The 23,374-nt window shown below is 47.5% G+C and overlaps 1 protein-coding gene across 4 annotated transcripts in view; it reads right to left on the minus strand.

The window, feature by feature from the left end:
• Positions 1-23,374, minus strand: part of FRMD4B (FERM domain containing 4B) — a 123,968-nt gene that overhangs the window by 27,167 nt on the left and 73,427 nt on the right. For all 4 annotated transcript variants that reach the window (XM_058845226.1, XM_058845227.1, XM_058845224.1 and 1 more), the window contains exons 6-7: positions 14,307-14,363; positions 13,322-13,344 (exon numbers count right to left, since the gene is read on the minus strand). In XM_058845226.1, the coding sequence (XP_058701209.1) occupies positions 13,322-13,344; positions 14,307-14,363 (80 nt within the window). The remainder of the gene's footprint in view (positions 1-13,321; positions 13,345-14,306; positions 14,364-23,374) is intronic.

Genomic DNA, 23,374 nt, shown 5'->3' on the forward strand with positions numbered 1-23,374 from the left:
CATGTCAGGCTGTCATGGCAACGTAACTCTAGAGGCCCTCTCACATGACAGTGATGGATATGGTGTCATGCAGGCTCATTCTACACACACGTGATGCTCAGGCCACCACCGTATCAATATTTATTCTGCACACCCTCACTCTATTTGCTGAGGGCAGAATGAGCCCTGAAACAGCTGCAGGAAAGCCTCTGCCCAAAAGTAATGCTTTCTGTCCTTAGTTTTGGTCTGTCTTTAACAATACACTTCATGAAGCAGCGTGGTATTTGTTAAGTCTCAGAAGTTTATGGGTGCTCTGATTCTAAACAAAGGGTTTCAGTTCATATGCTTTAAAATATTTTCAGTGAAAACAGTGAAACAGTTCTCCTGGACTGCCCATTGTATAGAAAGTTCAAATATTCTGGACTCTAGGCCCAACCTGAAATGAAATACTGGGGGGGGGTTTGAAGTATGTGAATGCAATTTGTCATGACAAAACCCTGGCAGAATTTTTTAAAACCTATTTACAGGCATTAGTAAAATGGTTCATATTTTCTCCTCACACGGTCCATTAATTAATCAGCTGAAACCTTCACGCCCCATTTCGGCAGGATTTCTGCGTGCCTTCGCAGCAGCGCCAGCAAGCACCAACACGACTTCTCTATGCAAAGAATGCACCAGGCACGTCCATCAGCATCTGCCTCAACTTTGTCCAGGCTTTCCTTGAAGGCATTTTTCTGCTCCCAACCTCTCTTCTCATCAGACTGAGCTATTAGAGCTTTCACCAGAGCAATGTTCCCCTTTGCTTCCGTCAAATTCCAGACTCTGCGCATCCCCAGAGCGGATCCCTGGTCACTCTGGATGGAGCCCTGCACATGGAGGGGGCACAACAACACCCCCCCACCCCACGATTCCATCTCCCACATGCCACATGGAAAGCAGAGGAGATGAAAGTGTTTTTTTGTTCCTTGGGAGCACGGGCTAATGGCTCTGCAAGGCTCTTCCCCAGCCCTGAGTAAGGGGGACCACCTCTGGGGACCAGGAAACAGTTCAATCAACAGCCTATTTATTCTTCAGCGTCTTTGATGAAGCTGCCAAGAAGGGGTCAATTAGCACCGAGGAGTGCTGGTTGCTGCACTCTTCTGCCAGGAATATCCATTTTTCTTTGCAAGCTGGCCAGCACTCAAGTGCCACAAACGGGGACAGCTGGGTAGAAAATCAGGATCTCTCCTTCCAGCACTCAAATAAAGCCAATGCTCACAAAAGCTGAGTTTTATTCACCCTTTTACAGGCCCATTTTGATGGGATCAAAAGGCTGCAGGACATCTCAGCTTGCAGAGTGAAGGTAGATTACCAGGAGTTTGTAGGGTCACATGGAGATGCAGACACAGAGCACGCTCTTCTGAGGTCTCAGAAACCAGAGCAAAGAATAAAAAAACAAGAAACCAAAAAAACAACAAAAACAAAACAAAAAGCTCACCCCAAAAATACCAACAAAACAACCCACCAAAAAAACCCCAAACCAAAAATACCAAGCCCTGAGCAACCTGGCCTGAACTCTTCTGGAGCTGGAGGGCTTGGCTGGATGACCTCCTAAGGTCCTGTCCAACTTCAGTCATAGACTCACAGGATAATTGATTGCTAAAACACAATTTTCCTCCTATTTTTAAACCTGACTCATCACTGCAATGGCTGCTGTAGCAGGCAGAGTTGGCAGGGAACTACAGTGAAGCAGGAGAGGTTTTGGAAGGAAGTACTAAAAAATGGCTCATTTTTACCAAACAAAAGGGCTGTTTCTGTAAATGTAGGTTCTCTCAGTCCCGCTGTATTCATAATCAGAGGTTTAATGGGTGGTCATTAAACCTCTATTTAGAAGGTTGGTTGTAAGGGCTGAGGCAAGGAGGCTGACATTGTGAGGCCAGGGCTGAGCTCTGGCAGAGGCAGCGGGCACAGGGGACAGCTGACACCCAGCTGTCACCACTACACACGGCTGGAGAGCTCCCAAACTCTCCTTCCCCAGCCATTACAGGGCCAGGAGCCTCCCCATCAATGAGAGTCTGCAGAAATGCCACAAATCCTGGCAGCTGCATCTCCCATGCTCGGAAATGCCACCTTCTGCAACATTTGTGGCCTTCAACAGCGCTGCTCGCCTTCCCCTCCGGTTTTTGGGCCCCTCACCTCTCTAGATCTGGCTGTGTAGCAACTTCATCCTCATCAATGCCAAAGCAAGGGTGCTAGTTAAGCTTGAGTGATGAGTAGCAGCTCATCAATATGAAAATGTCTACCGCTGAATATAAATTTTGAGGGCCAGCCAGCAAACCCGCCTCTGAGCAGGGCCTGTGGGCTCTGAGCTGGGACACGCAGTGATCAAAGGGCTGTCACCACGTCTGTCCCATGACAGGGGACACGTCCCTGCAGCACTGACCCAGAACCACAGCCCTGCTGCAGACTGTCAGCAAGCAGAGGCCACGGAGCTGTGACCATTTACAGCAGCGCTGGGCCTTCTCTCTTCTTCTGCCAACCTACAAACCCATCCCATTTCTTGCAATAGCAGAGAATACACTGATTTTATGAGGTGAAATTGGCCCCTGGGACTCGTCTTCCTGACAGGACCCAACCTCACACCCTGAGGTTCAGACGCCATCCCATCCACATGCACTGGGAGAAGTCCATCAAAATGGACTTATAAGGCTTGAAACTCTCTGTGAAACAAGATGAGGATTTTTTTTTCCTGCTGCATAATTGTAAGATCAAGCATGAAACAATCCTAGAAAAATGTAAAAGACCTGGGAGAGACAGGGCACAGCTCCTTGATGCCTTCAGACAGTGCAGGCTGGCACGCAGCAGCCTGGATCTGCTGACTGCAAGCCCCAGGATTAGCGTTTGGGATGATTCACGGCTTCAGGGATAATAAAAGCCTCAAATGGTCCTCCCCCTCCTTCCACAGAGTCCATTATCACTTCATCTGCACCAAGCAAGTCTCTCCTTGACCTTCAGGATCACTTTCCCAAGCCCTCTGAGACCCAGCCGCTCCCCAGAGGTGACAACTCCCGATAGCAGGAGCGCTGGTTTGAATTATGACCTGTTCCTGTTTGGTTTCACGACTACCACGAGACAATACAGCAATCCCAGGGCAGACAGCCCCGGCTCCAGATGTCCCACCATCCCCATTATCTGCCAGCCAAACACCCAGTGCTGTATCTGGTACGTCCATGGTGGGTTCCCACCAGGAGGAGGATGGGAAGGCCCAACTTGAATTTAATCTGACCCCTGCTATGGAGGGGGTTTCTGGACTGGTGGTTTTTGGCATCATTTCAATACATAAACTGCCCAGAGTCAATGGGACTGAACATTTTTTGGCAAAAGGTTTGTTTATTCCCCAGGAGGAGAATATAGGAAACTCTCATCTCAAGTATTTTTCCACTACGGAGAAGAATTAAACAAAAGAGGCAGACAGACCCTTTCCTTCCTATTCCACCCTCTAAACAGGAGTTTTCTCTCTGGCAGACACAAAGCAGAACTTGAATCAATCTGGGCAATGCAAATGGAAATAATAAAAATCTGCATCAGAGCCTCCTCACACCGAACCTCAACTTGCTCTCCTGGTACTGCCCATAATTAATTCTGTCCCAACATGATCAAACGTTGGGCAAGATGCTGTCCCCAGCACGCCCTGCTCGTCAGTGCTAGCTCTATGGAGAGGAAAGGAGCTTGATTCTAAAATAACCAGTAACCATATTTAATCATGTACCATACTACCGATAGGACTTCCCACTTGAAACTATCCCCAGCAGCAAAACAGGACCAATCTCATGAGCATTCTCCAACCTGCTGAGGTGACAGAGAAATTTTAGGCATTTTGCTAAAACCCCCACCAGAAATCCATGAAGGAACCAAGCCAGGCCATCATGGCATGCTCTGCCTAGAGCACATTACTCAAAATTGAAAAGGGGTTACATATTTATACCCCCAGAAAGTACATCCTGACAGCTTGTAATGGAATGATACAACACTCCCTGCCAGGCAAAGATTTACAGAACTGTGCTAATTAGGACCATTTATCAATAGGTTCCCTGGCATTTCCCTGCACCCACTGTCAAAAACCAGCTTATGCCCCTTGCTAACTGCAAGTAAGAGCTTAGATGGAGTAAGATGTGGTTAATGAGATTAAGAAAACATGAAGAGCAAGTGGCACACCCAGCAGCAAAAGCCATATGTTGGACTACAGCATAGAAGCTTATCAGCCCACAGATTTCTTGTAAATCTTAACAACTCGATGAGGACAGGACTTCAGACAACTCTTAACTGACTAAAGCAAGGGCAGGTGTGTCTGCCTGTGTCTGCCTCTGCAGAATTGTGTTTATAACACGTTATAAGGTACAAATTTATCACCAGGGAAAGTGCTTTGTATAGCAGCCTTCCTCTATTCTTGAAGCCTCTTGACCTCACACATACACTTTCTCTTGTGTTGCCACAGGATCAATGGAATAAGTCACTGCTGGGCTCTCCTGAACATCATTATCTTATGTTAATGTCATTATCTTATGTTCAGTTAATTCTTGAAATGAATTTAAGGCATAGCACAGGTAGAACTTAGAGTGGCTTTGTCTTAGAAAATGTCAATCAGCCTCTCAAAATTAACCTGAAAGTTATTTCATGGGCACCTAAATATCAGCAAATTTGAGAATTATATATGATAATCAAGGAAATGCGAAGCTGCACAGCAAAAGGATGATACACTATTACCCTACATCATGAAGATGATTCAAAATATTTCTATTAGGATTTGTCACCTCATGCTCTTCAAGGTATTTAGAGCTCACAAAATAAATACTCCAAACACAGCACACAATTAGAGCAGATGCTTAAAGCTTACCAACCAAGGGTTTCAGAGGGTCAGATTATTCAATTGATGTCAGTAACAGCCCTATTTCTTTAGAATGACCACCAGATTCCTTTGCACCAAATTGTACCAGAACATCCTGTGCTGCTGCCCACACCCCAGCCTGGTCCTCGAGTGACTTTCTCAAGTGACCAGACTCAGGGAAACATCACCAAGGTCTCCAAGATGCTCCCATGCCTCACACTCATAGATGAGAACCAGCAACGTGGATCATCCCATTGCAGCTGGGCTGCTCCAGCAACAGGTGATTGTTCTGTAGGCTTTGGGCTTGTTGTAAAATAAATGGAAGAGCAGAGCATGGCAACCTCGGGCTCCCGTGGAGGCTGCTTTGCCCTTTGAGGTACCACGAGGAGAAACAGGTGTGAGGAGCAAGCAGTGAGGCAGTGGAGGGGAAAAAAAGGAGCAGGGTTAAAAGTGCAGGAGGAAAAAGGGGGGGAAGGAAGAGAGAGGGCAGGGGAGGTACAGGGAGAGACAATGGATTTAGCAGCTTTTGAGTATGCCAGAGCAGCAGGATCTTGGCAGCAGGATTTTGAAATGTGCCCTCCGACAAATCCTCTTTTGTGACAAACGCCAGACGTTTCCCATCATTTCCCAACCTTTCAGTTCATGGTCTGCTGGCACACTCAAGAAAGTTATTTTTCTATTGAAGGGAGCCCAGGATGTGGAAAGGCCATGAACAAGGGGCTCCCATTGGTACAGGACCACTGGAGCCCGACTTTCCCCGCAGCCAGCGGGAGCTTTGCCCGGGGCAGGGCTGCAGAGGCTGCCACTTGAACACCAGATAGCAGCCGCCTGCTCAGAGAGCCATTTGAAGGGGCATTTAAGAGCCTTCCAACCCCATCTGTGAAAAGGACCCTGATAAGCAGTGCAGATGGCTTTTTTAACCCCAGCTTGTTGGACATTTAGGCTGTGGCTATGCTGCAGGTTCCCACCTTGTGCAGCTGCAACAACTTTAGTTTCACAGCTCAAGGGGGACCTGCACCAAACAGAAAGTGTGGCTGGGACTGGATGACCATTCCCCACACCTGGACCAGAGCCTTGGACTCCCAGGCCTGACCTTCAGTTCCCTGTTCCCTGAGCCAAATTTTTCTACTTCTCAAGCACTGTCCAGGTCTTGGGCAGGACATCAGCACCTGCTGATCTGCCAGGGTTTGGTGACCCCATACATTGGCTTTTGGAAAACGGCCACGAACATCAAGGAAAATGCAGCATTTCTCCCTCAGCTGTGCATGCACAAACCTCTCTGTATCAGGACATGGTGAGGAGACAAATGGGAGCACGAGCTGCTCCCACAGCCACCTTGGCAGATGGGGCAATGCTACAGCTTCCACTTTGCAGACAAGGAACAGGGTGTCAAGGAAGCAGCTCTCCATGGCTAGCGAAAATCTGCAACCTGGAGCTGCTCTAAATCCTCAGGTCTTCTTCCACAGCTCCTGAATTACGAATATTCTGAAGACAAACCCTTTTGGTCCTTGGACCTACCACTTACAATGGGGTGGTGGATCCCATCCCACAGACCTGCTATGATGTGCCCATGTTTAAAGGGCTGCTTGGTCATACCCACAGCACATGTTAGCAGTGCTCCCCTAACAGACCAGACAAAAGCAGAATGGCTCTGCTTTACCTGGGGATTTACTGCCAAGCAAAAGATGGATATTCACAGTTGACACAACGCTTGAAGGATCCCAACAAGAGACTGTTATTTCTAACATTCACACTTTCTTCCTGTTCACACAAAAGTCAGCTTAGCCATATTAGTTGTGGGGTTTTAGCATGTCTGAGTACAGTAGCAAAGTTTAAAGCTTGTTATCACAGCCTGGCTGATACAGAGATACATGGAACCACAAGAAAAATAAAGTGTCCAAATAATGATAAAGACCTGACAAATCTGCAAAAGCAAAAAAGCTGAGGTTGAAAAGCTGTCGTTCCATTTCCTCAAAGCACAAAATACACCTCGTGTGATAGATCTCAGCCACCATGGGAAGGAAAAGCAAAATATTTACTTCTCCTTTTCTAGAATGAGGATGTTGTTAGGAACCAGACCAGAGCCCAAACTCCTGCTCACAGCTGAGGGTGCAAGACTGGAAAAAAATCCCTGTGGACCTGGCAAAGTGTTTCAGATATTTGACAAAAAGATGGGGATTACATTCCAACACAAAACCATGAAATGTGATTTTTACAACAGGAAAAGTCCACGTGTTTTAATAGTGAACCTGTACTTAAGGGAATTTCTAGGGACAAGGGGAAAACATCTTTTACCTATGGCTGTGGATGTCATGATGCTACCCCATGTGACAGCTTCTCCCCTGCATGGGAGACAAGTTGGGGGATGTTGAATTTCCTGGCACCTTGCTTGCCTTGTCACTCATCTGTTTTGGATGCAGAGCACACAAAAGAGACCTCTCTAGGTGGCTGGGTTGTACCCACTCTAGCTCTCCTCTCTGAGTTAAAAATAATTAAAAAAAAAAAAAAAAAAAGAAAAAACAAAGAAAAGAAAGTACTGTGGAGGGACTGTTGAAGAGGACAAAACACAATAACCCCTTTTCTGCCCCTCTGGAAACTGTACAAACATCATGCATATGAAATCTAAAAATTAATGTTCCTTACCAAACTTCCATAATTATGTGTGAATATTAAGAGTTCCAGTACTATATACAAGTAGGAAATCCCATGAGATCAGGTTATTAAATTACTGCAAACATCCTTTTTTTTGCCTCTCTTCATCTAATCCTTTTTGCTCATTTCCACCCACAGCGCTTCCACCTAATTAATCTGCTACATAATAAGCATTCTATACAAATTCCTTGAGAGTCCTTACAGAACTGCTTTAAAATAGGAAATTGTAAAAAAACATTACAATTACATCATTGCAGACTGTACATGCTTTAGTCTGCCATGAACTGGATGAATCTACAAGTAGCACCAGTGGAAAAAACCCCGTTGCTAAGAAAAGTCCATCCAAGAAATGGCATCTTAAGTACTTTTTCTTTGTATTTGCACCTGGTTTACATGAAAAATAAAATACCAGGAGAAAGCAATGTTTTCATCTCCCCATTGCTGCCTCAGTGCTCAGGGAGATGGAGCTCAGCAGTGCCTTGCCTGGCTCCCCTCTGCCTGCTGCCTTCCCTCAGAGCTCCTGTTCCTCACGGCAAACCTGCAGGAATTCACCAAGGACAGAAAAACTTTCACTCTGCTAGAGAAAAATTACTGCAGTCTTCAACCAGCTTCCTTTGAAAAGGGTATAAAATTCAATTAAGCTCATGGGACAGCGGATATCTGATATCTGTCAGTAGGACAATCATCATCATTGTATGAAATAGATATGAAACATGACTTTCCCTAAACTTGCTTACTTACTACCTTGGTTCATCAGATGTTCCCAAATAAAGCAAAATAAATAATCAACCTCCTCAACCCCCTAACAGGCTCTGAGTAGGCAGACCTTTGCTCATCTTGTACTAAATTAGCTGCTTATTGAAAAGAGGGTGCTGAGGAAAGCAGGCAGCTGGGTTTGACCTAGAGAGAGTTAATGGTTCAGAGCCAGTGCCTTACCAGGTATTTAAAGAAAAATACTCTGGGAGTCAGAGCTGAGAGGCAAAGCACACAATGAGTCACTTGGCAAACAAGGGCCAGGAGCACAAGGGGCACAAGGCAGCGCCAGTGCTGAGCACTGATTTACAGCCAGGCAGACACAGCCCACGGGGAGCTGGGGACAGCCTGGAAAAAGGCTGAGGGTGTCAGTGCACGGGCATTTAAAAAGGGCACTTGCATGGAAAAGAACATCAGAAACTAAACTACAGTGCTGCTACAGGCACTAGATGGATTCTGAGAGTGAATCCTCTGCTGACCCACCAGCCCTTTTCTATCACCCACTGATGGGTGTGAGGAAACACTTGGGGCTGCAGCAGGGTCCAGACTGGGCTCCGGTCTCTGGCTGCCAAATGAGATGTGTCCCCTCGTAACTCATCCCCGAATTTCTCTTCCTGCTCCAACCCTAGTCCTGGGTGTGGCCACACCTGGAATTTGGTCACATGAACCTGGCAAAATTCCCAGAAACAGGCTGGACAAGCCACCTCCAACAGACCTGAGGTGTGTCTTGTTCCTGAGGGTACCTTAATCTTGGGGTTAGCGGTGGAGTGAGCAGGTGCTTTGCTATCAGACAATTATTAACTTCTTTCCAACTGCTATTTTCTAGCACTGCCTTTATCTTTCCCACATTCTTTTCTACCAAGTGATCTTTCAGTTTGACTGGCAAAATATTCAGCTTCCCAACGAAACATCACCCAAAAATCTCGCTCTGAGCACTTGCTTTTAATTAAGAGCAAATTGTTAATACTACTTTCTGCTCCTTGATCAAGACCTTCACTTTTTTCTAAGTAGAATTTTAAAATTCAGGAGTTTCTGAACCAATTACTCCATAGCCTCAGTTGCAGGGCTATCTCTCACCCAAACCTTTCCCTTTTACAAACTGCCTTTATCACGCCCATAACGATAAACCCCGGTGCCTTGCACATGTCAGCTATCAGGAATTCATTATTTTGTCTGTGTTATGTTATACCAGTCGGGAGTTATCTTTGCAGCCCACAGGCCAGAATCAAAAACGAATGCGTCAGCTATTTAAAGAAAATAGAAGCCCTCCTCCAGCAATTTAATTAACTTCCAGGGAGCATGGCTGGGTCCTGGAAATGGTACTGGGGAAAATACAGTCCAAGATTATCAGTTAGAAAATAAACTTCTTTTTTTTTTTCCCCAAGTTACTTTCCTTATATAGTCCCTGTAGCCAATCTGATTGTGATAAACATTTTTCCAATGCCAGGACAGCATTTAGGACTTCTCTCATCAAGCTATAAAGGAAAATAAAAGTATATAATATTTTACAGCATTTTTGAGGGCAGATGCTTAATTTGTAAACTAAATACAGATAAATCATTTATTTCCCAAGGAGGCCAGACTTTATATGTTGCATATTTACAAGATGAATAATTAACAGACTGCCAAAACATTGTTTCTTTAAAATTCAAATAAAATTCCTAAAATAAACAGAATACGTATGTTTTTCCCCAAAAACCGAGCCATGCCAGAAGCTGCAATTTGAATCACACTCTCTTTCTAAAACCTTTGCATGGAGTTTAAAAAGCAAGTTTTCATAAAACAAGACTTGCAGATTTTTGTTTCATTTGCTAATAAGAGAGTGGAGAAACGCAATTAACTCACGCAGAGTTTCAAAACTCCAATCAATGACTAATGCTTGCTTGGGGTTCCTATTGCAGGAGCTGGGTAAAAAGTGCTGGGAACTCAGCTTAAATAGAGGAGCAGTCAACTGGAAGCCACGGATGAGTCGTGAAAAGCAAACACGAGGCAGTGTTACATCCTTTCTCTTGAGCAATGCCTGCCCAGCGCTGCACGGGAAGGCAGAGGGGCAGGAACCTGCAGCATCCCTGGGGACAGCAGAGCTGCAGGACTGTCCTGCTCTGCCCAGCTCTGCCACCATCCCAGGCAGCAGGGAGAGGGAGAGCTCACTGAGCATCCCGTGACATCCTCTGCATCACACACAGCAGGGAGTGCTCTTGGCTGGGATCACCATTTAGGTAAACAGGAAAAGGAAATGGGTACATGGTGAGCTACACCTGCCCTGGTCTGCTGCCACCTCTGTTCCTCATTCCTCCTGTGTCCCACAGCCAGTCCAGGCAGCCTTTGACAATCCAGAGCTGTCTAAATCAGGATGTGCTGTGGTGTAATTCTGAAGCCTGCCCTTAAGTTTTATAAAGATGTCTTCAAAAGAAGAGTTCTCTCAAAGTGGGACTTGGGTGGTTCATCTTACATAAAGTCTCTCCCCAAATAATATGGCACAAACTAAATGATCTTTAAGGTGTCTTCCAACCCAAACTGTTCTATGATTCTGTGAAACCCCTGTCCTGTAATAATCCAGCCCAGCACCTTGGGGTCCTACTGCAAAGCACCCACAAGGACCAAACCCCAAAGTCCCTGGTATTCCCATCCTGACAGTGCTACCAGATTGCAAATCCCCTCCAGAGTGACCTTTGGTGTAGAAATCAAAAGTTTTTACTTTCTCCAAGCGCCCACGTGTCAGGTTCACTCACTGAAAAGAAACAGATTTCCAAGGAATGTGCTCACCCACTCAGCATGGGGCAGGGGAGGGTGTTTCTCAGGAGGCTGCTGTTCCCATCAGGGTGTTATCTGAGAATTTGAGCACTGGATTGGGAAAGAGTTTCCTGTAGAACCACAGGAGTCTGCCGTGTCCTGGTACGGAGCTGACATCAGTGGGAATGCTCCACGGTGTCCCCAAAAGCTGCCTATGGGATGTGTGTAAATAACCAGACAGCAAGAGATCCCCAGCATGGCCTGGACTGGGCCAATCCTCACTCCCACAGAGCTGATCTCCAGCACTTCAGGTGATTCCTGTATTTACCTGCGTTCATTCAGCACTAATCCAGTATCAAAAAAATCAACCTGCACATTCTCACGGAAGCACAGGTGGTGCAAGAGCCACATTCCAGAAGGTGATTCAAAGCAGAATGTCCAAATGACAGCAAGCAGAGAACACACTAAACTCAAGGCACTGCAAAGGCAGGCAAATCCCACTGCACAGGAGCACTGCTGCAGGGACAGTCTGTGCAGCACAGCAAGCTGTGCAGCAGAGGCCAGTCCTTCGGTATTGTCATTAAGATATGCTGGTAATTAAGCCAGTGCTTTATCAGCACTGGCCCAAAGGACCACTTGTGATATGTGACATGGAATTCCTTCACTCCTGGTGTGCTCACTGGGCCTGGGACAGCTGGCTGTGTTCATTTGCTATGGGGGCATAACATATGCTCAGTTGAACAGGGGAAACAATTGCTGCAGCTATTTCCATGCAACTCTTAGGGGAAGAGCTGCATTTGGAAATCACTCAGAGTGCTCTTCCCTAAAATTTTCTTTAAATACTTCTGAAGGTAACCACAGGCAATCCACTCCTTGCAATGTGTCCAGGGAACCGTGGAAAAGAACCACAGACAGAGCTCTTGGGCTCCTGAAGCCATACTTACAAACCTATTTATGGCAAATGATAAGGAGGCAGTGTTAAGTTTAAAGCACATAAGGGAGCTCTTCACCACTAAGGTGTTTTTTAACATTAACCCCTGTTCTTGAGAATCAAGACAATTGTGCCACCAGTTGCTACAGCTTAACAAGTTACTTATTGTGGAGTCAGCAGTGATTTTCTGGTTATCTGTGCCTAAACTGAGCCAAGCTTAGGGCATCTCTGTAGGGATCAGGCAAGATAAGGGGCTTTTCTAGAGAAAAATGCAGCATACTACAGGAACAAGCAGTATCCTGGGGGTCACAAAGCAGGTCTACAGCATGAACAGGAACAGAAATGGCTTGCACAGCCAGCCCACCCAGCTGATCAAAGACATCTTTTTCTCCCTGCAGGTGTGACAGCATGCCAACAAACAGGAGGAGGAAGTCTGATGGACTCCACAGAGCGTGTCCTTTGGCAGAGAACGGACAGGCCTTTGAAGGGATGGGGTCTAGAGACTGGCACTGGCATTTACTTGACAACTGCCCCCTCGAGGGAAAGCAGAGTCACTCTGGCAGTCAAACGTGACTTGCATTTGGGCAGACAGGTCTGTACTGAACGCCCCCCAAAGCTGTTGTAGCTAAAGCATAAAACACACCTCCCATATGGAAACTCAGCAAGTAGTAAAATATTAACGTGACCAAAGCCAATCTTCTGAATCTCTATTTGCTTAGTGAGCTGTTCCTAATGGAAGGTCTTTCCCCGTGGCTCCAGCAGGTCCGGCTGTGACCCCACCTGCTCCCTGCAGCCCCTTATCACCATCAGAGCTGGGTAAGGAGCACCTCCAAGGGGAAGCCAGACCTGATGATGCAGCTTTAAACAGCTCAAGCGGAGCAAGGGGGTCGCACATCAGCCACAACACAAGTGTTGGGTCAAGTGTGGGCAGGGAGAGGCCCCGTGGCAGCTGCAGGAGAATGAGGTTCATTGATCCCTGGGGCAGCTGATGGCCCCACGTCCCTGCACGTGCTGCCACTGCACGGGCTGTGGCCAAGGTCACCCACACGGACCCAAACACAGGTCTGCAGAAGCACAGGCAATGGTTTGCCTGGCAAAAGTTTGGCAAAGCACAGGCTTTCCGACAGGGAAGCGTGGGAGCTTTCCTCTTCTCCCACTGTGGCACCCACATTTGGGAGGGGAGCAAAACCTGGTGGCCTGAAACGCTGTTTTGACTCAGAGCTTGCTCACAAAAGGCATTACTCACCCTGCAGACTCAGATTTTATCCAGCCCAGCAACACATTTCACTTTCTTCGGGCACTGCTCGCAGCTGGACTTTACCCCCATTTGTGATTGTTTGCAATACAATGCCAACACAGAAAAACACATCCATCAAGCACACCAGTATTAGAAAGGAAAATGTTATTACCTGGAATAGTCCCCTTTAGCTTCCTACAATTGAAAAACAGTGACAGAATTAAAACATGATCTCTTCAAAACCCTCGATTTTCCCAGCATTGTTCACTTCCCCACTCCCACAGCTCTGCAGGCAGATCCTGACCCCCGCCACACTCCCTGCAAAACACGGAGCCCGTCTGCATGTGCTCAAGAGCTGGACTTGGCCCCTCGTGCTCCCAGCTGTAGATAATCCACCTACAGCACAAATAAAACTGCTTCCAAAAGGGGGATGAATTTCACATTGCAAATCAAATGTCGCTTTTACTGCACAAGAAGTGAAATACAATTCTCCCTCCTCCCTCATCCAGGCAAAGGTTGGCTGTACAGTCAGGTCAGCAGTTGGGAAGAATTGTGCTCACTCGAGATGAAAACAACTGTTCAGGCAGATCAAGCTGCTGCTGCTGCTGCAGCTTTGCTGTGGCACTTTGTCAATGACAGTGCAATGGGGAAAACCCCCAATATTTGAAAGGTAGGATTTTATTTCATAGAAAGCAGTAAATAACTGGAGCTTAACTCTAAGTAGAACAAAAGTAGATTAATGAGAGGGAAAACTGACACTGTATATTTCAACATAACAGAGGTATCAAAACCATATGCTCAGAAAAGAAGATTCACAGGCATAATGTAGCTGATTGAGCTACAATATTTACACTTTTCTTCCCAGATCTCTGGAATGTATTTAAATTAGGCTAAGTGATAAATTGAATGGAAACCTGCCCGGAATAAATGACTTCCCTTGATTAGCTTTCACTCTTTCAACTTAGAACTCCTCAAATAAATATTTCTTACTCGCCTATGAGAAAAAAAGAAACAACTCCTATGTGTTCCAGCTTCCCCTCCGCTCCCCAGCCGCGGATCCCACAAACAACGCTGCGGGGCTCGTCCCTGCGGAGCGGGGGGAAAACGCCGGGAATGGGAATGCGCTGAGCCAAACCGAGCCGGGGGGAGACACTCACCTGGAGCACCAGGGCGGCCAACTTGAAGACGGTCTCGCTGTCCACCTCGATCTGCCCCTGTGGCGGAGAGAGCGGAGCGTGAGCCGAGCGCGCCCGGGCCGGCGGGGAGGGGGCAGCGGGAGGGGCGGCGCCGGCTCTCGCTGCCGGAGCGGCTCTCGCTGCCGGAGCGGCTCCTCTCGCTGCCACAGCAGCGCTCCCCGCCCCGTGTCCCCCCGCTGCCACCGCCACACAGCCCGGCCTCCCACCCCCAGCCCTGCCCTCCGCCTGATTTCTTTGTAGATCTTGCTATTACTGCGTTTCACGGGATGCCGCTCCGTGTCCGAGCCCCGCACGCTGCCGGACTTTGCCGTGCCGCAGCCAAGGGATTTCAATAGCTCGAAGCACAGCCTCTCCTCAGGGCGAGGTTCACAGGTCACAGAATCAGACTGGTTTGGGTTGGAATCATAGACTGGTTGGGTTTGGGACCTTAACAACCATCCCGTTCCAAGCCCCCTGCCCTGGGCAGGGACACCTTCACCAGACCAGGTCACTCCACGCCCTGCCCAGCCTGGCATTCAACACTTGCCAGATGGGGCTCGGCAGATCCATGGTTGGGTGGCACCCAGGAGCACATAACAGTTCGACAAGTATCAGTATTTGACAAGATCTAAACCTCCTACAAGAAAAGGTATTTCCCAGCTCGTTTGAAGCTGAGCTTGGGTGCGTCTATCCACAGGGACAGCCCCATCCCAGACAAGAGAAAACCGAGGAGCTACATCCATCTCTTGGTGAAGAGTTTTACTGCTTAAAGTTTTAGGACTATTCCTTGTTTGTTGTGATTGTGGTACCCAGCCCCCTGGTGCTAAACCAGTCTTACTGATTAATCACAAGGACAGCATAACTGAGTCCTTTGTCCTGCTCAGTTGCATCCTTCAGCCTTCATTTCTTCCAACTCCACTGGAGTTCTAGAGCAATGTTCACAAAAACTGCATGGACCCCATGCTGGAAATCTCCTGTGCCTTCAGCCCACTCCAAAACCAGCCCTGTACTAACAGCACTACGTACTCAGAAACTCCACAGGTGCTAAAGCATCAAAACTACATGAGGATCCTTTTTTTTTTTACCCTTCTGCTTGTGAGTTTAGTACAAACTTTCCAGGTTAGCTTCTTACCAGGAAAATCCCTGGCCTTGGTTCTATCTCTGGGACCAGCAGTGACACTGGAAGAGTGAAGGAGATGCACTGATAGTTGCACTCCTCCTGCATCCTGCCAACAGTGGGTAAAGCAAAACTGAGCTTATGAAGCAGAAGTGAACACAGATTTTTCTTATTGACCTTCTGCAAATGGAAATAGTGGATATGATGCCTGCCTCATGTCACTGAGGTCCCAACACATCCTTACTCCCCAGGATCTGTTGGCTGAATGAGGAAACAAAGCAGACCGAAAGCTGAAATAATGCCAAAACCAAAGCAGCAGGAAGATCCACAGAATTACATACAGATACAGGGAAATGACATCTCAAAATATATTAGGGCACATCTGGGGCTGAGCTAATTTACCACAGCTGCAGGTCTGGGCCACAGAGACTAAATTCAAAAGTGAACAAACAAATAATTCAATTTTCATGGAAAGGAAGTTTTTTTGCCAGCTTTGTCAATAAAACATCCAGCAGCAGTGCTCCCCCAGGCTTCTCTGACAGGCAGACCAAGAGGAATTTCCCCTTCCCAACAGGTGTGGCACCAGCTACACAGGAGTAGCCTGCAAAGCATTCCCAGACGTATTTTATTAGAAGAAGAGAAGGGGCGCATCACAAGTTAAGAGAAAAAAAATAGCTTGAAGTGCATCCTTCAGATCTCTTTCATGTTGATGCTTAAGAAAAGAGGCAAGATTGCAGCCCAGAAGCTCTTCACGTAGGTGCAATTTCAAGTCACTTTGTTACTTCCAGGTCTGTATCAGGTTAGTCTTTGTCATGCACATCTGAGCTGGTTTTTTGAAAGCTTAAATTGCATCTGCCCCAGCAACCTCTGATGCCAGCTTTGGTGGTGAGAGGATTACGGGAGATCAGGTCACCCCAGCGCCATGGTGTCCTTCACCAGCAGGCAGAGAACTCAGATATGAGAAAATGCCATCACTGGGAACCTCAGCTCAGCAGGAAAGGGGAGACCTGGCTCAGCAAAGCTGTCCCTGCATCACAAAATCGGGGAAAACAGGTACAAAAGGGATCTTAAAAGCTCATCAAGACCATTGCCCTGCCCTAAGGCAGAATCAGCCACATTCGGCTCATCGCCTTTTAAGCCTACAAGAAACTCAAGGAGATTTAACTCTCCAAAGCCCTCTCGATTTATTGCTGGCTCCCAGACAAGCTCGGCAGCACTCAATGAGCTGCTGCAGCAGAGTCTCTGCTGACCCACAGCAAGAGCTGCTGCTGCCCTTACAGGGGTGTTTGGGACTTAATAACCAAGCACGTCCTCACTTTTCATCTTCAAAGCACCTCACGGCCATTAACTAATTAGCAATAGTAATTACGAGGCTGCTCTTCTGTGTTTGCTTTTTCCTAGACACTGGCCTTAAGAAACTCTGGTCACTTTATGGGCTGCTATGGCACAAATGCTAACAGTGATCCCACAAACCACTTCATTTAAGGTTTTAGGAGACCAAAGAGACCATGAAGGGGGACTGGCTTCTCCAGATGAGGAAGTTTCAGTCTTCACTTTCAGAATGAGGGATTTGCTGTGCCAGTGCCCTCAGTTTCAAACACATCTGCTTAGACACTGTAAAGAAGCGAACAGGTAAGAGGGTCCTCCCTAAATTGATCTCTTGAAGATGTTGCAGGTGTCTTGAGCAAGCAAAGGGGACACACAGGTCACCCCAGGAGAGGGGCTGCCATCATATCTCTCCAGCTGCTGCAAGCCTGAGAACAGGATGGACCAGCCCTAGTTATTATCCTGTGTCACTGCACAGTAACCGTGGCAGGAGACTGGGGCCACTCTAAGCCAGGCTCAGGAGAAAAAAAAACAAAATAACAACCAACCTGAAGAACAACCCATCCTTCAAGGGAACTAAAAATCACAGGAAAAAAAAGGTGCAGGAAGTGAAGGGACTGCCCTGGAGTCCTGCAGTAGCTAAGTAGTAGAGCAAGGATTTGAAGCAAAGGATGCCAAAGCCCAGCTCAGCCTGCATTTGACAGACTAATGCTCTCCAAGTGACAGTGTCTTGGACAATTCCCTCTGAGCCTGGAAGTATTTTTCATCATAATATAACATTATTTGCCATCTGGCTCCCCAATTGGCCATTGCTGCAATGTAATCCAGCTCTGCCCTGGGCTGTCATGGAGTTTGGACAGCCCTTGGCTTGACACAAATCCAGACAGTGATATGTGTCATTCTGGAGTGCAGGACTGTGACTCTACCCACTCAGGCAATATTTTGATTTTATAATCATCCTTCAGCCTGGAGGTTGGCAGATGGGGGTTTCTGTTTTAGTATTGCTTTATCAGCAAGGTCAGATTTCAAAAATAGATGAGGAAAATGACTGTAAGAAGATTAATTTGCATTGCCTGCCATCACCAGGGTAATTCAAGCAGAGACTTCAGTGAGCAAGTGAGGGACCTTGAGAGCCAGGGCAGCCAGTTCTCCCACGGCCACGTGTTGAAGATGAAGGTAGAAGGTTTTCCTAGATTTATCCCAAGTGGGAACAAGGTTAAGTAGATGTATGTCATTCAGATAATGGAATCTGAGTCTTCTACATTTGAGATGTAAATGAGTTTAAAGAAACTGGTGACTGCAGCTGGAGGGAGGGGGATGAAACTGATATTTTTCAATTAGAGTTTGCACTAATGGGGGCTGTCCATTTTAATCAACGAGATAGATTCAGCCAAAAGACCACTGGCTTATCTAAACTGTACTTGGTCCAGCGGATTCAGGTGGTGGCTTTTGTCATCCTGATAAACATCAGAGTAATAAAAGGCTGCAGCAGGTGTCCAAACTGGTTGGCAATTACTGCAGAGCAGGAGTATCACTATCCCAGCATCTGGGAAAGACCAACTCAACCTTGGGCCCATGGGCAAAATTTAGCCCCCAGTTCAGACAGGAGCTCAAGTCTTGCTGCACAGACGTGGACTTAGACCGTGATAAAAATCATACACTCAGTCATGGATAGAGCAGTGAACCCTCATTAGACACAGCAACAACGCTAGAATTTACTGCCAGAGATACAAGTCTGAAATCCTGATGAAAACTCAGATCAAGAGTGATGATAGTCAGATGAGCATTAACTGTGTTAAGCAAATCTTTAGGCCGTAAACTCAGATTAAAGCAGATTTAAAAAAATAAGCACACACAGGAACTGTCATGTTTAACTCTTTAGAGCCAGAGCAAGAAGTGAAAGTGGACATGGTTTGTTCAAACCACATGAAACCTCCAGAGGTTAAAGGCTGACAACAAAATCATTTCACCTGAAGATTTCAGAACGGAGATACTAACACACTTGTTGCCTCAAACTAATTCCTGAAAAATCTGTATTAGCCAAAGACACCCCCAAAAAATGCACACCCTATGATTGAACAGCCTCGAGACAGCCACAAGATTGAATATAATTACCAGTGATTACCAAAAGGTGATTTTAAAAAAAGCTGCAAGAAGGGTGCAATTAGTCAGAGGGAAAGAAAGGACCCAGACAAACAGAGGCAGGCAATGAGCTGGGTGTGGACCAGTGAACAAATCAGTGCCTGTGCCCTTATCCAGCACGGAGGTGACTTCCCAGCAGGGATGCAGTATCCCTGCTGCTGTCCTGGCAGCCAGGGAGATGGGCTGGCAGGCCCCAGCACTGCAGAAAGCTTAGAAGCTTTTCAGTGTTTAAGGCTTTTTTTTTGACAGGCTGGGGAGGGCAGTGGGTGTTGGCCACAACCTGTTACACCACACAAGCTGTGCAGGAGGAACTAGGTCAGGCAGATCCTGTCACCGGTCCTGTCGGAGTGGCTGTGCTGGGTAATTAATTACTGCACAGAGACAAACGCTGGCAGCACATGGATAACCTCCAGCTTTAAACTGCCTGTCCCAATTACCAGCATTCACACCTACTTCTGAGTCCTGGTGCTGTCACCTGCTGTTCACAGTGCCCTGCCATGCACTGGAGGCACCATCCTACTCCCTTCTGCAGCAGATGCACCAGGCTTTGCTGAGCATCTTAACTGCGACTCAATTCCCAAGGACGGAAACTCCCAGCTTGGAAAAAGCACAGCAAAGCAAGAGTCTGCCTCCAACACCTCAGGGAGGTAAAGCAAAGCACAAAAGCAGCAGAACACGAGCTGTGATAGGAGCAAATGCAAGCCTGCTCCTCCTGACCTTCCTCAAAGGAGAGATTTCCCCTTGTGCTGCATTTCCCTCACTGGGCCCTGCAGCCTGGGTGCCTCAGAGGGTCTCACAGCTGCCTCACAGCATTTAGATGGTCCATGATGTCTCCCATTTCATGCATGGAACCCCACAGCCCCTCATACCGAGCACAAGGGAGCACTGAGACCAAACACAGCTCTTCTTCCCTGGCCAGACCTGCCACCTCTCACCTCAGCGGCTCAAGCCAACCCAGCTCAAAAATAAAAGCTGTTAGTGTCTCTTGGTAAGGAGCAGCTTCAGGTTTCCCTGTAACACCCTTTATTTCGCTGTCTCTGCCAGCCCCTCTCATCCATTTCCCTTTGCCTTTTGTGCCTCAGCCAACACTTAGAAGGAACTCCAGGGACAGGAGCAGCTACTCTGAGATTCGCCTGCACAGTGCAACAGGAACCTGTTTAGTGCTGCTAAACATTCTCATTAATACAAGAGTAAAAGCAGAGAATGGGGGAGAGGCATAAAGACTTCCCTGGTTTGCAAGCCAGGGTACAGAGCAAGTGTCATTAGCCTTAACACATAATCACAGCCTTTTGCTTTCCTATGCCACCATCACAGCGAGATATCCAACACACAACAACACAACAGGCTGAGCTGTCACAGCATCTTTGCTCTGTGGCCAGGACATCAAAGGTGCAGGACTCTTCATGGCAACTAACCCAGTCGTTAGTCCCAGGAGGAGGTGACTACATCCAGAGATGTGAGGTACAAAACTCTGGCTGCAAACCAACTGAATCTTCATATGCAATGGGCCAGCCCAGCTGGGACACAGCCTGCACCTCCCCAAGAGCCTCACAGGTCCCTGGGGCACCATCACCCTTTACAGCACCACTTGGATTGACCTCAGTGCTCTCAGAGGACACTCAGGGCTGTCCCCACCCTATGGCCAAGCCCCTCCCCAAAGCCACCAGCACATCCCCATGTGGGGTCTCTGGGGGTAATGAATGGGGGGGGCCCCATGGAGATCTGCCCACCTACATCAGTGTGGGGTCCTGCCTCCCCCTCCTGTCACGTTTTGCTCACAGGCACAACCTCGCTCCATCCTCCTCATCTGCTGGCGTGCTGCTATGAAGGCTGGGCCATGGAGGTGGCTGCCATGGCAGAATCCACAGGACAGAACAGCCCTGGAGGAGCAGAAGGCCTGCTGAACCTCAACCTGGGCTTTACATGAGCTGTCTTTGGGAGCAGAACAGCCAATTCAGGCACTGGACAGAGGGTATTTAATAGCCTAGGCTACACCGTGTTACAAGGCTACATGGGAACATTCCCCGCTCCCTTGAGGTGGGGGGGGGGAATTAGGAAATATCCATTATAAAACTTTCGAGAGCTCTCTGATATATGACCACTTTGCTCCCCATGAGCTGGGAACCAGCCAGACTTTATGCTCACACCAGGGGTCTGTTTCAACAGCTCTTCTTGGTAAGCACTGGTCTTCAGGCTGCCAAGTGCTCACAAGCATTGCTGTTCATGGAGCTATCACAGTTACAGACTCCTCTGAAAACTTACATTTCCTTTAACTTTTCCTTTTTTTTTTTCTTTTGTTCTTTTTTTAAAGCAATTCTTACAAGTCCTTGAAGCAAATGGGAACTTAAATAAACCCCCCAACACTCTGAGATACAGAGGAAGAGGGGAAGACAGCCAACTTGACCAAGATCTTCGTTTACAGAACATATTTTAAGACCTGGCAAAGACTCAACTGTATGGCTGCAGAGCTATATGGAGGTTAGCCCTAACGCATAATAAACTTGACAGTGCTTTGCTAGCCAAGTAGGGTGTTATTTTTCCAAACTTGGCTGTTTCAAAAGAAGAAAAGACTAATTTATCTTCTCAAATTTATCATCAGCATGTGCGTGACCAAGTTCTGACCCACCTCCCTAAAAGCATCCCAGCTATGGTCATGGGCTGTGCAATAACACACTGAACACGTTACAGAGCTCCCTGTGCAAACACAGCCATGCTGAGATGCCCATTTCACCTGGGAACAAGCACTTCCACTCTCCCAAATTCCAGCTCTACAGTAGGTTTCAGACAGCTATAAACCTTAACCCAGCTTCTTGAAGTCAGTGATGGGAGAGAAGGCTTTTAAACTGAAGTTGTCACCACTGAAGGTTTTCAGGCAGAGATACTCAAAGCCTTGGAAAAAAGAGGCACGTAAGAAAATGAGAGCCCAGGCGTACACAAAGCACTTCCAGCCTTTGCATTCTCCCAGAATACATGTGGATAAATGAGTTTTTAACCAAGTCACTGGAATGCACTTCCACAGACCTGGATATACAATTATCACCAGCTCCCACCTCCTGCTCGGTGGTCCAAGCTGTTCCTGCCAATGCATGTGACTTCTCCAAGCTCCAAGAGTGTGGATGCTGGAGAGCAGGAGCCAGGCAGCTGCTGGGACCACACAGGACTGAGAGGGCCTGGGGACTGCAGCACCAGACCAGGGGGAAAATGGGAATCTTGACATGAAAGGAGGGCAGGGTGAGAGCTCTGGCAGCATTTGCTGTCTCAGCTGGATGCCAAGGTTTGTGCAGTGAGGGGGCACCGGGCGCTCTGTAAGTGCAACAGCAAATGTTGTGTGCTGTTCACATGCAAAGGAGGCTTCACAAAAGTAAAAATGAGGTCTCAGCCCTCTTGTGCCTCAGGCAAAGAGGTGTCCCCCAGCTCCCCAGCTGCTCACAGGCAGAGGAGAATGCACAGGGAACAGCACAGGTCACAGAGGATGCACAAACCTGGCACGTGCCAGCAAAGGTCCCAGAGGCACAAAGGAGCTTTGACTGTACAGAGGAGCACAGAGGTGGGGGAGTGGGTGGGGAGTTGAAAGAAATTATTTTTTGGCAGATAAGATTTTATTGTCTATCTTGTCCCTTCCTTGCCAAAATGTCTACAGAGATTGCAAAATGCACAAGCCCCAGATTCCTCCAAGTCCTGGCAGGGTAAAGCAGTACCTGATTTGCAGAAAGGAGCAGAGATTTGCAAGAAGGAATGTGGGGTTGAAAGGTGAGGAAGAGAATCATGGCTGTGCACTGCAGAAGACCAAGCAAGCCTTCACCCTTTTCAGAGCTGTCATGCAGGTTTTGATTTCATTATTTATTACTCGTAATCATATTTTGTAATACATTATGTAACTAAGAATATAGTAATATGCTGTAGTATTTACCCTAAATTTTTATTTATCTGGTACAAGTTGGGCAGCACACATTGCCCAGCAGCTCCAGCCTGACCCCAGAGGTGCTGGACTTCCTTAGGGGGATTCCATTCTCTCTGATTTGATACAGCCACTTCCAGGATTTCACACAGAGACATCTCAAAGAGCACTGTAAATACATTTCTGATGCAGTCTCTGAACCTTGTAAGCCGAGGATAAATCCCCTCACAGGAAGGGCTGGTGCAGAGCTGTGCCATTGTGCTGGCTGTGCTCACCCAAGCCTTTGTCTGGCTCTCCTGGTGTGTCCCATGTGCCACTGGCATGCCCCTGGCACATGCAGGGCAGCATCACCCTCTCCTCCCCTGCCCAGAAAAACATCACTGTCCTCTAGAGAGACAGAAGCCATGGGAGCACAGGTACCCACACACTGCTGTGCTGTCAACACATGCCAGTGCTCCAGAATGTCACAAGAGCACTCAAGCATCAGGCATTTGCACCACCCTGGATTTGGGTTTTCCCCATGGAGAAAAGCTACAGTGAAAACATTGGAAACACCTTTGTGAAAGC

The sequence above is a fragment of the Poecile atricapillus genome, chromosome 9 (assembly GCF_030490865.1).
Source record: "Poecile atricapillus isolate bPoeAtr1 chromosome 9, bPoeAtr1.hap1, whole genome shotgun sequence".
Classification (NCBI taxonomy): domain Eukaryota; kingdom Metazoa; phylum Chordata; class Aves; order Passeriformes; family Paridae; genus Poecile; species Poecile atricapillus.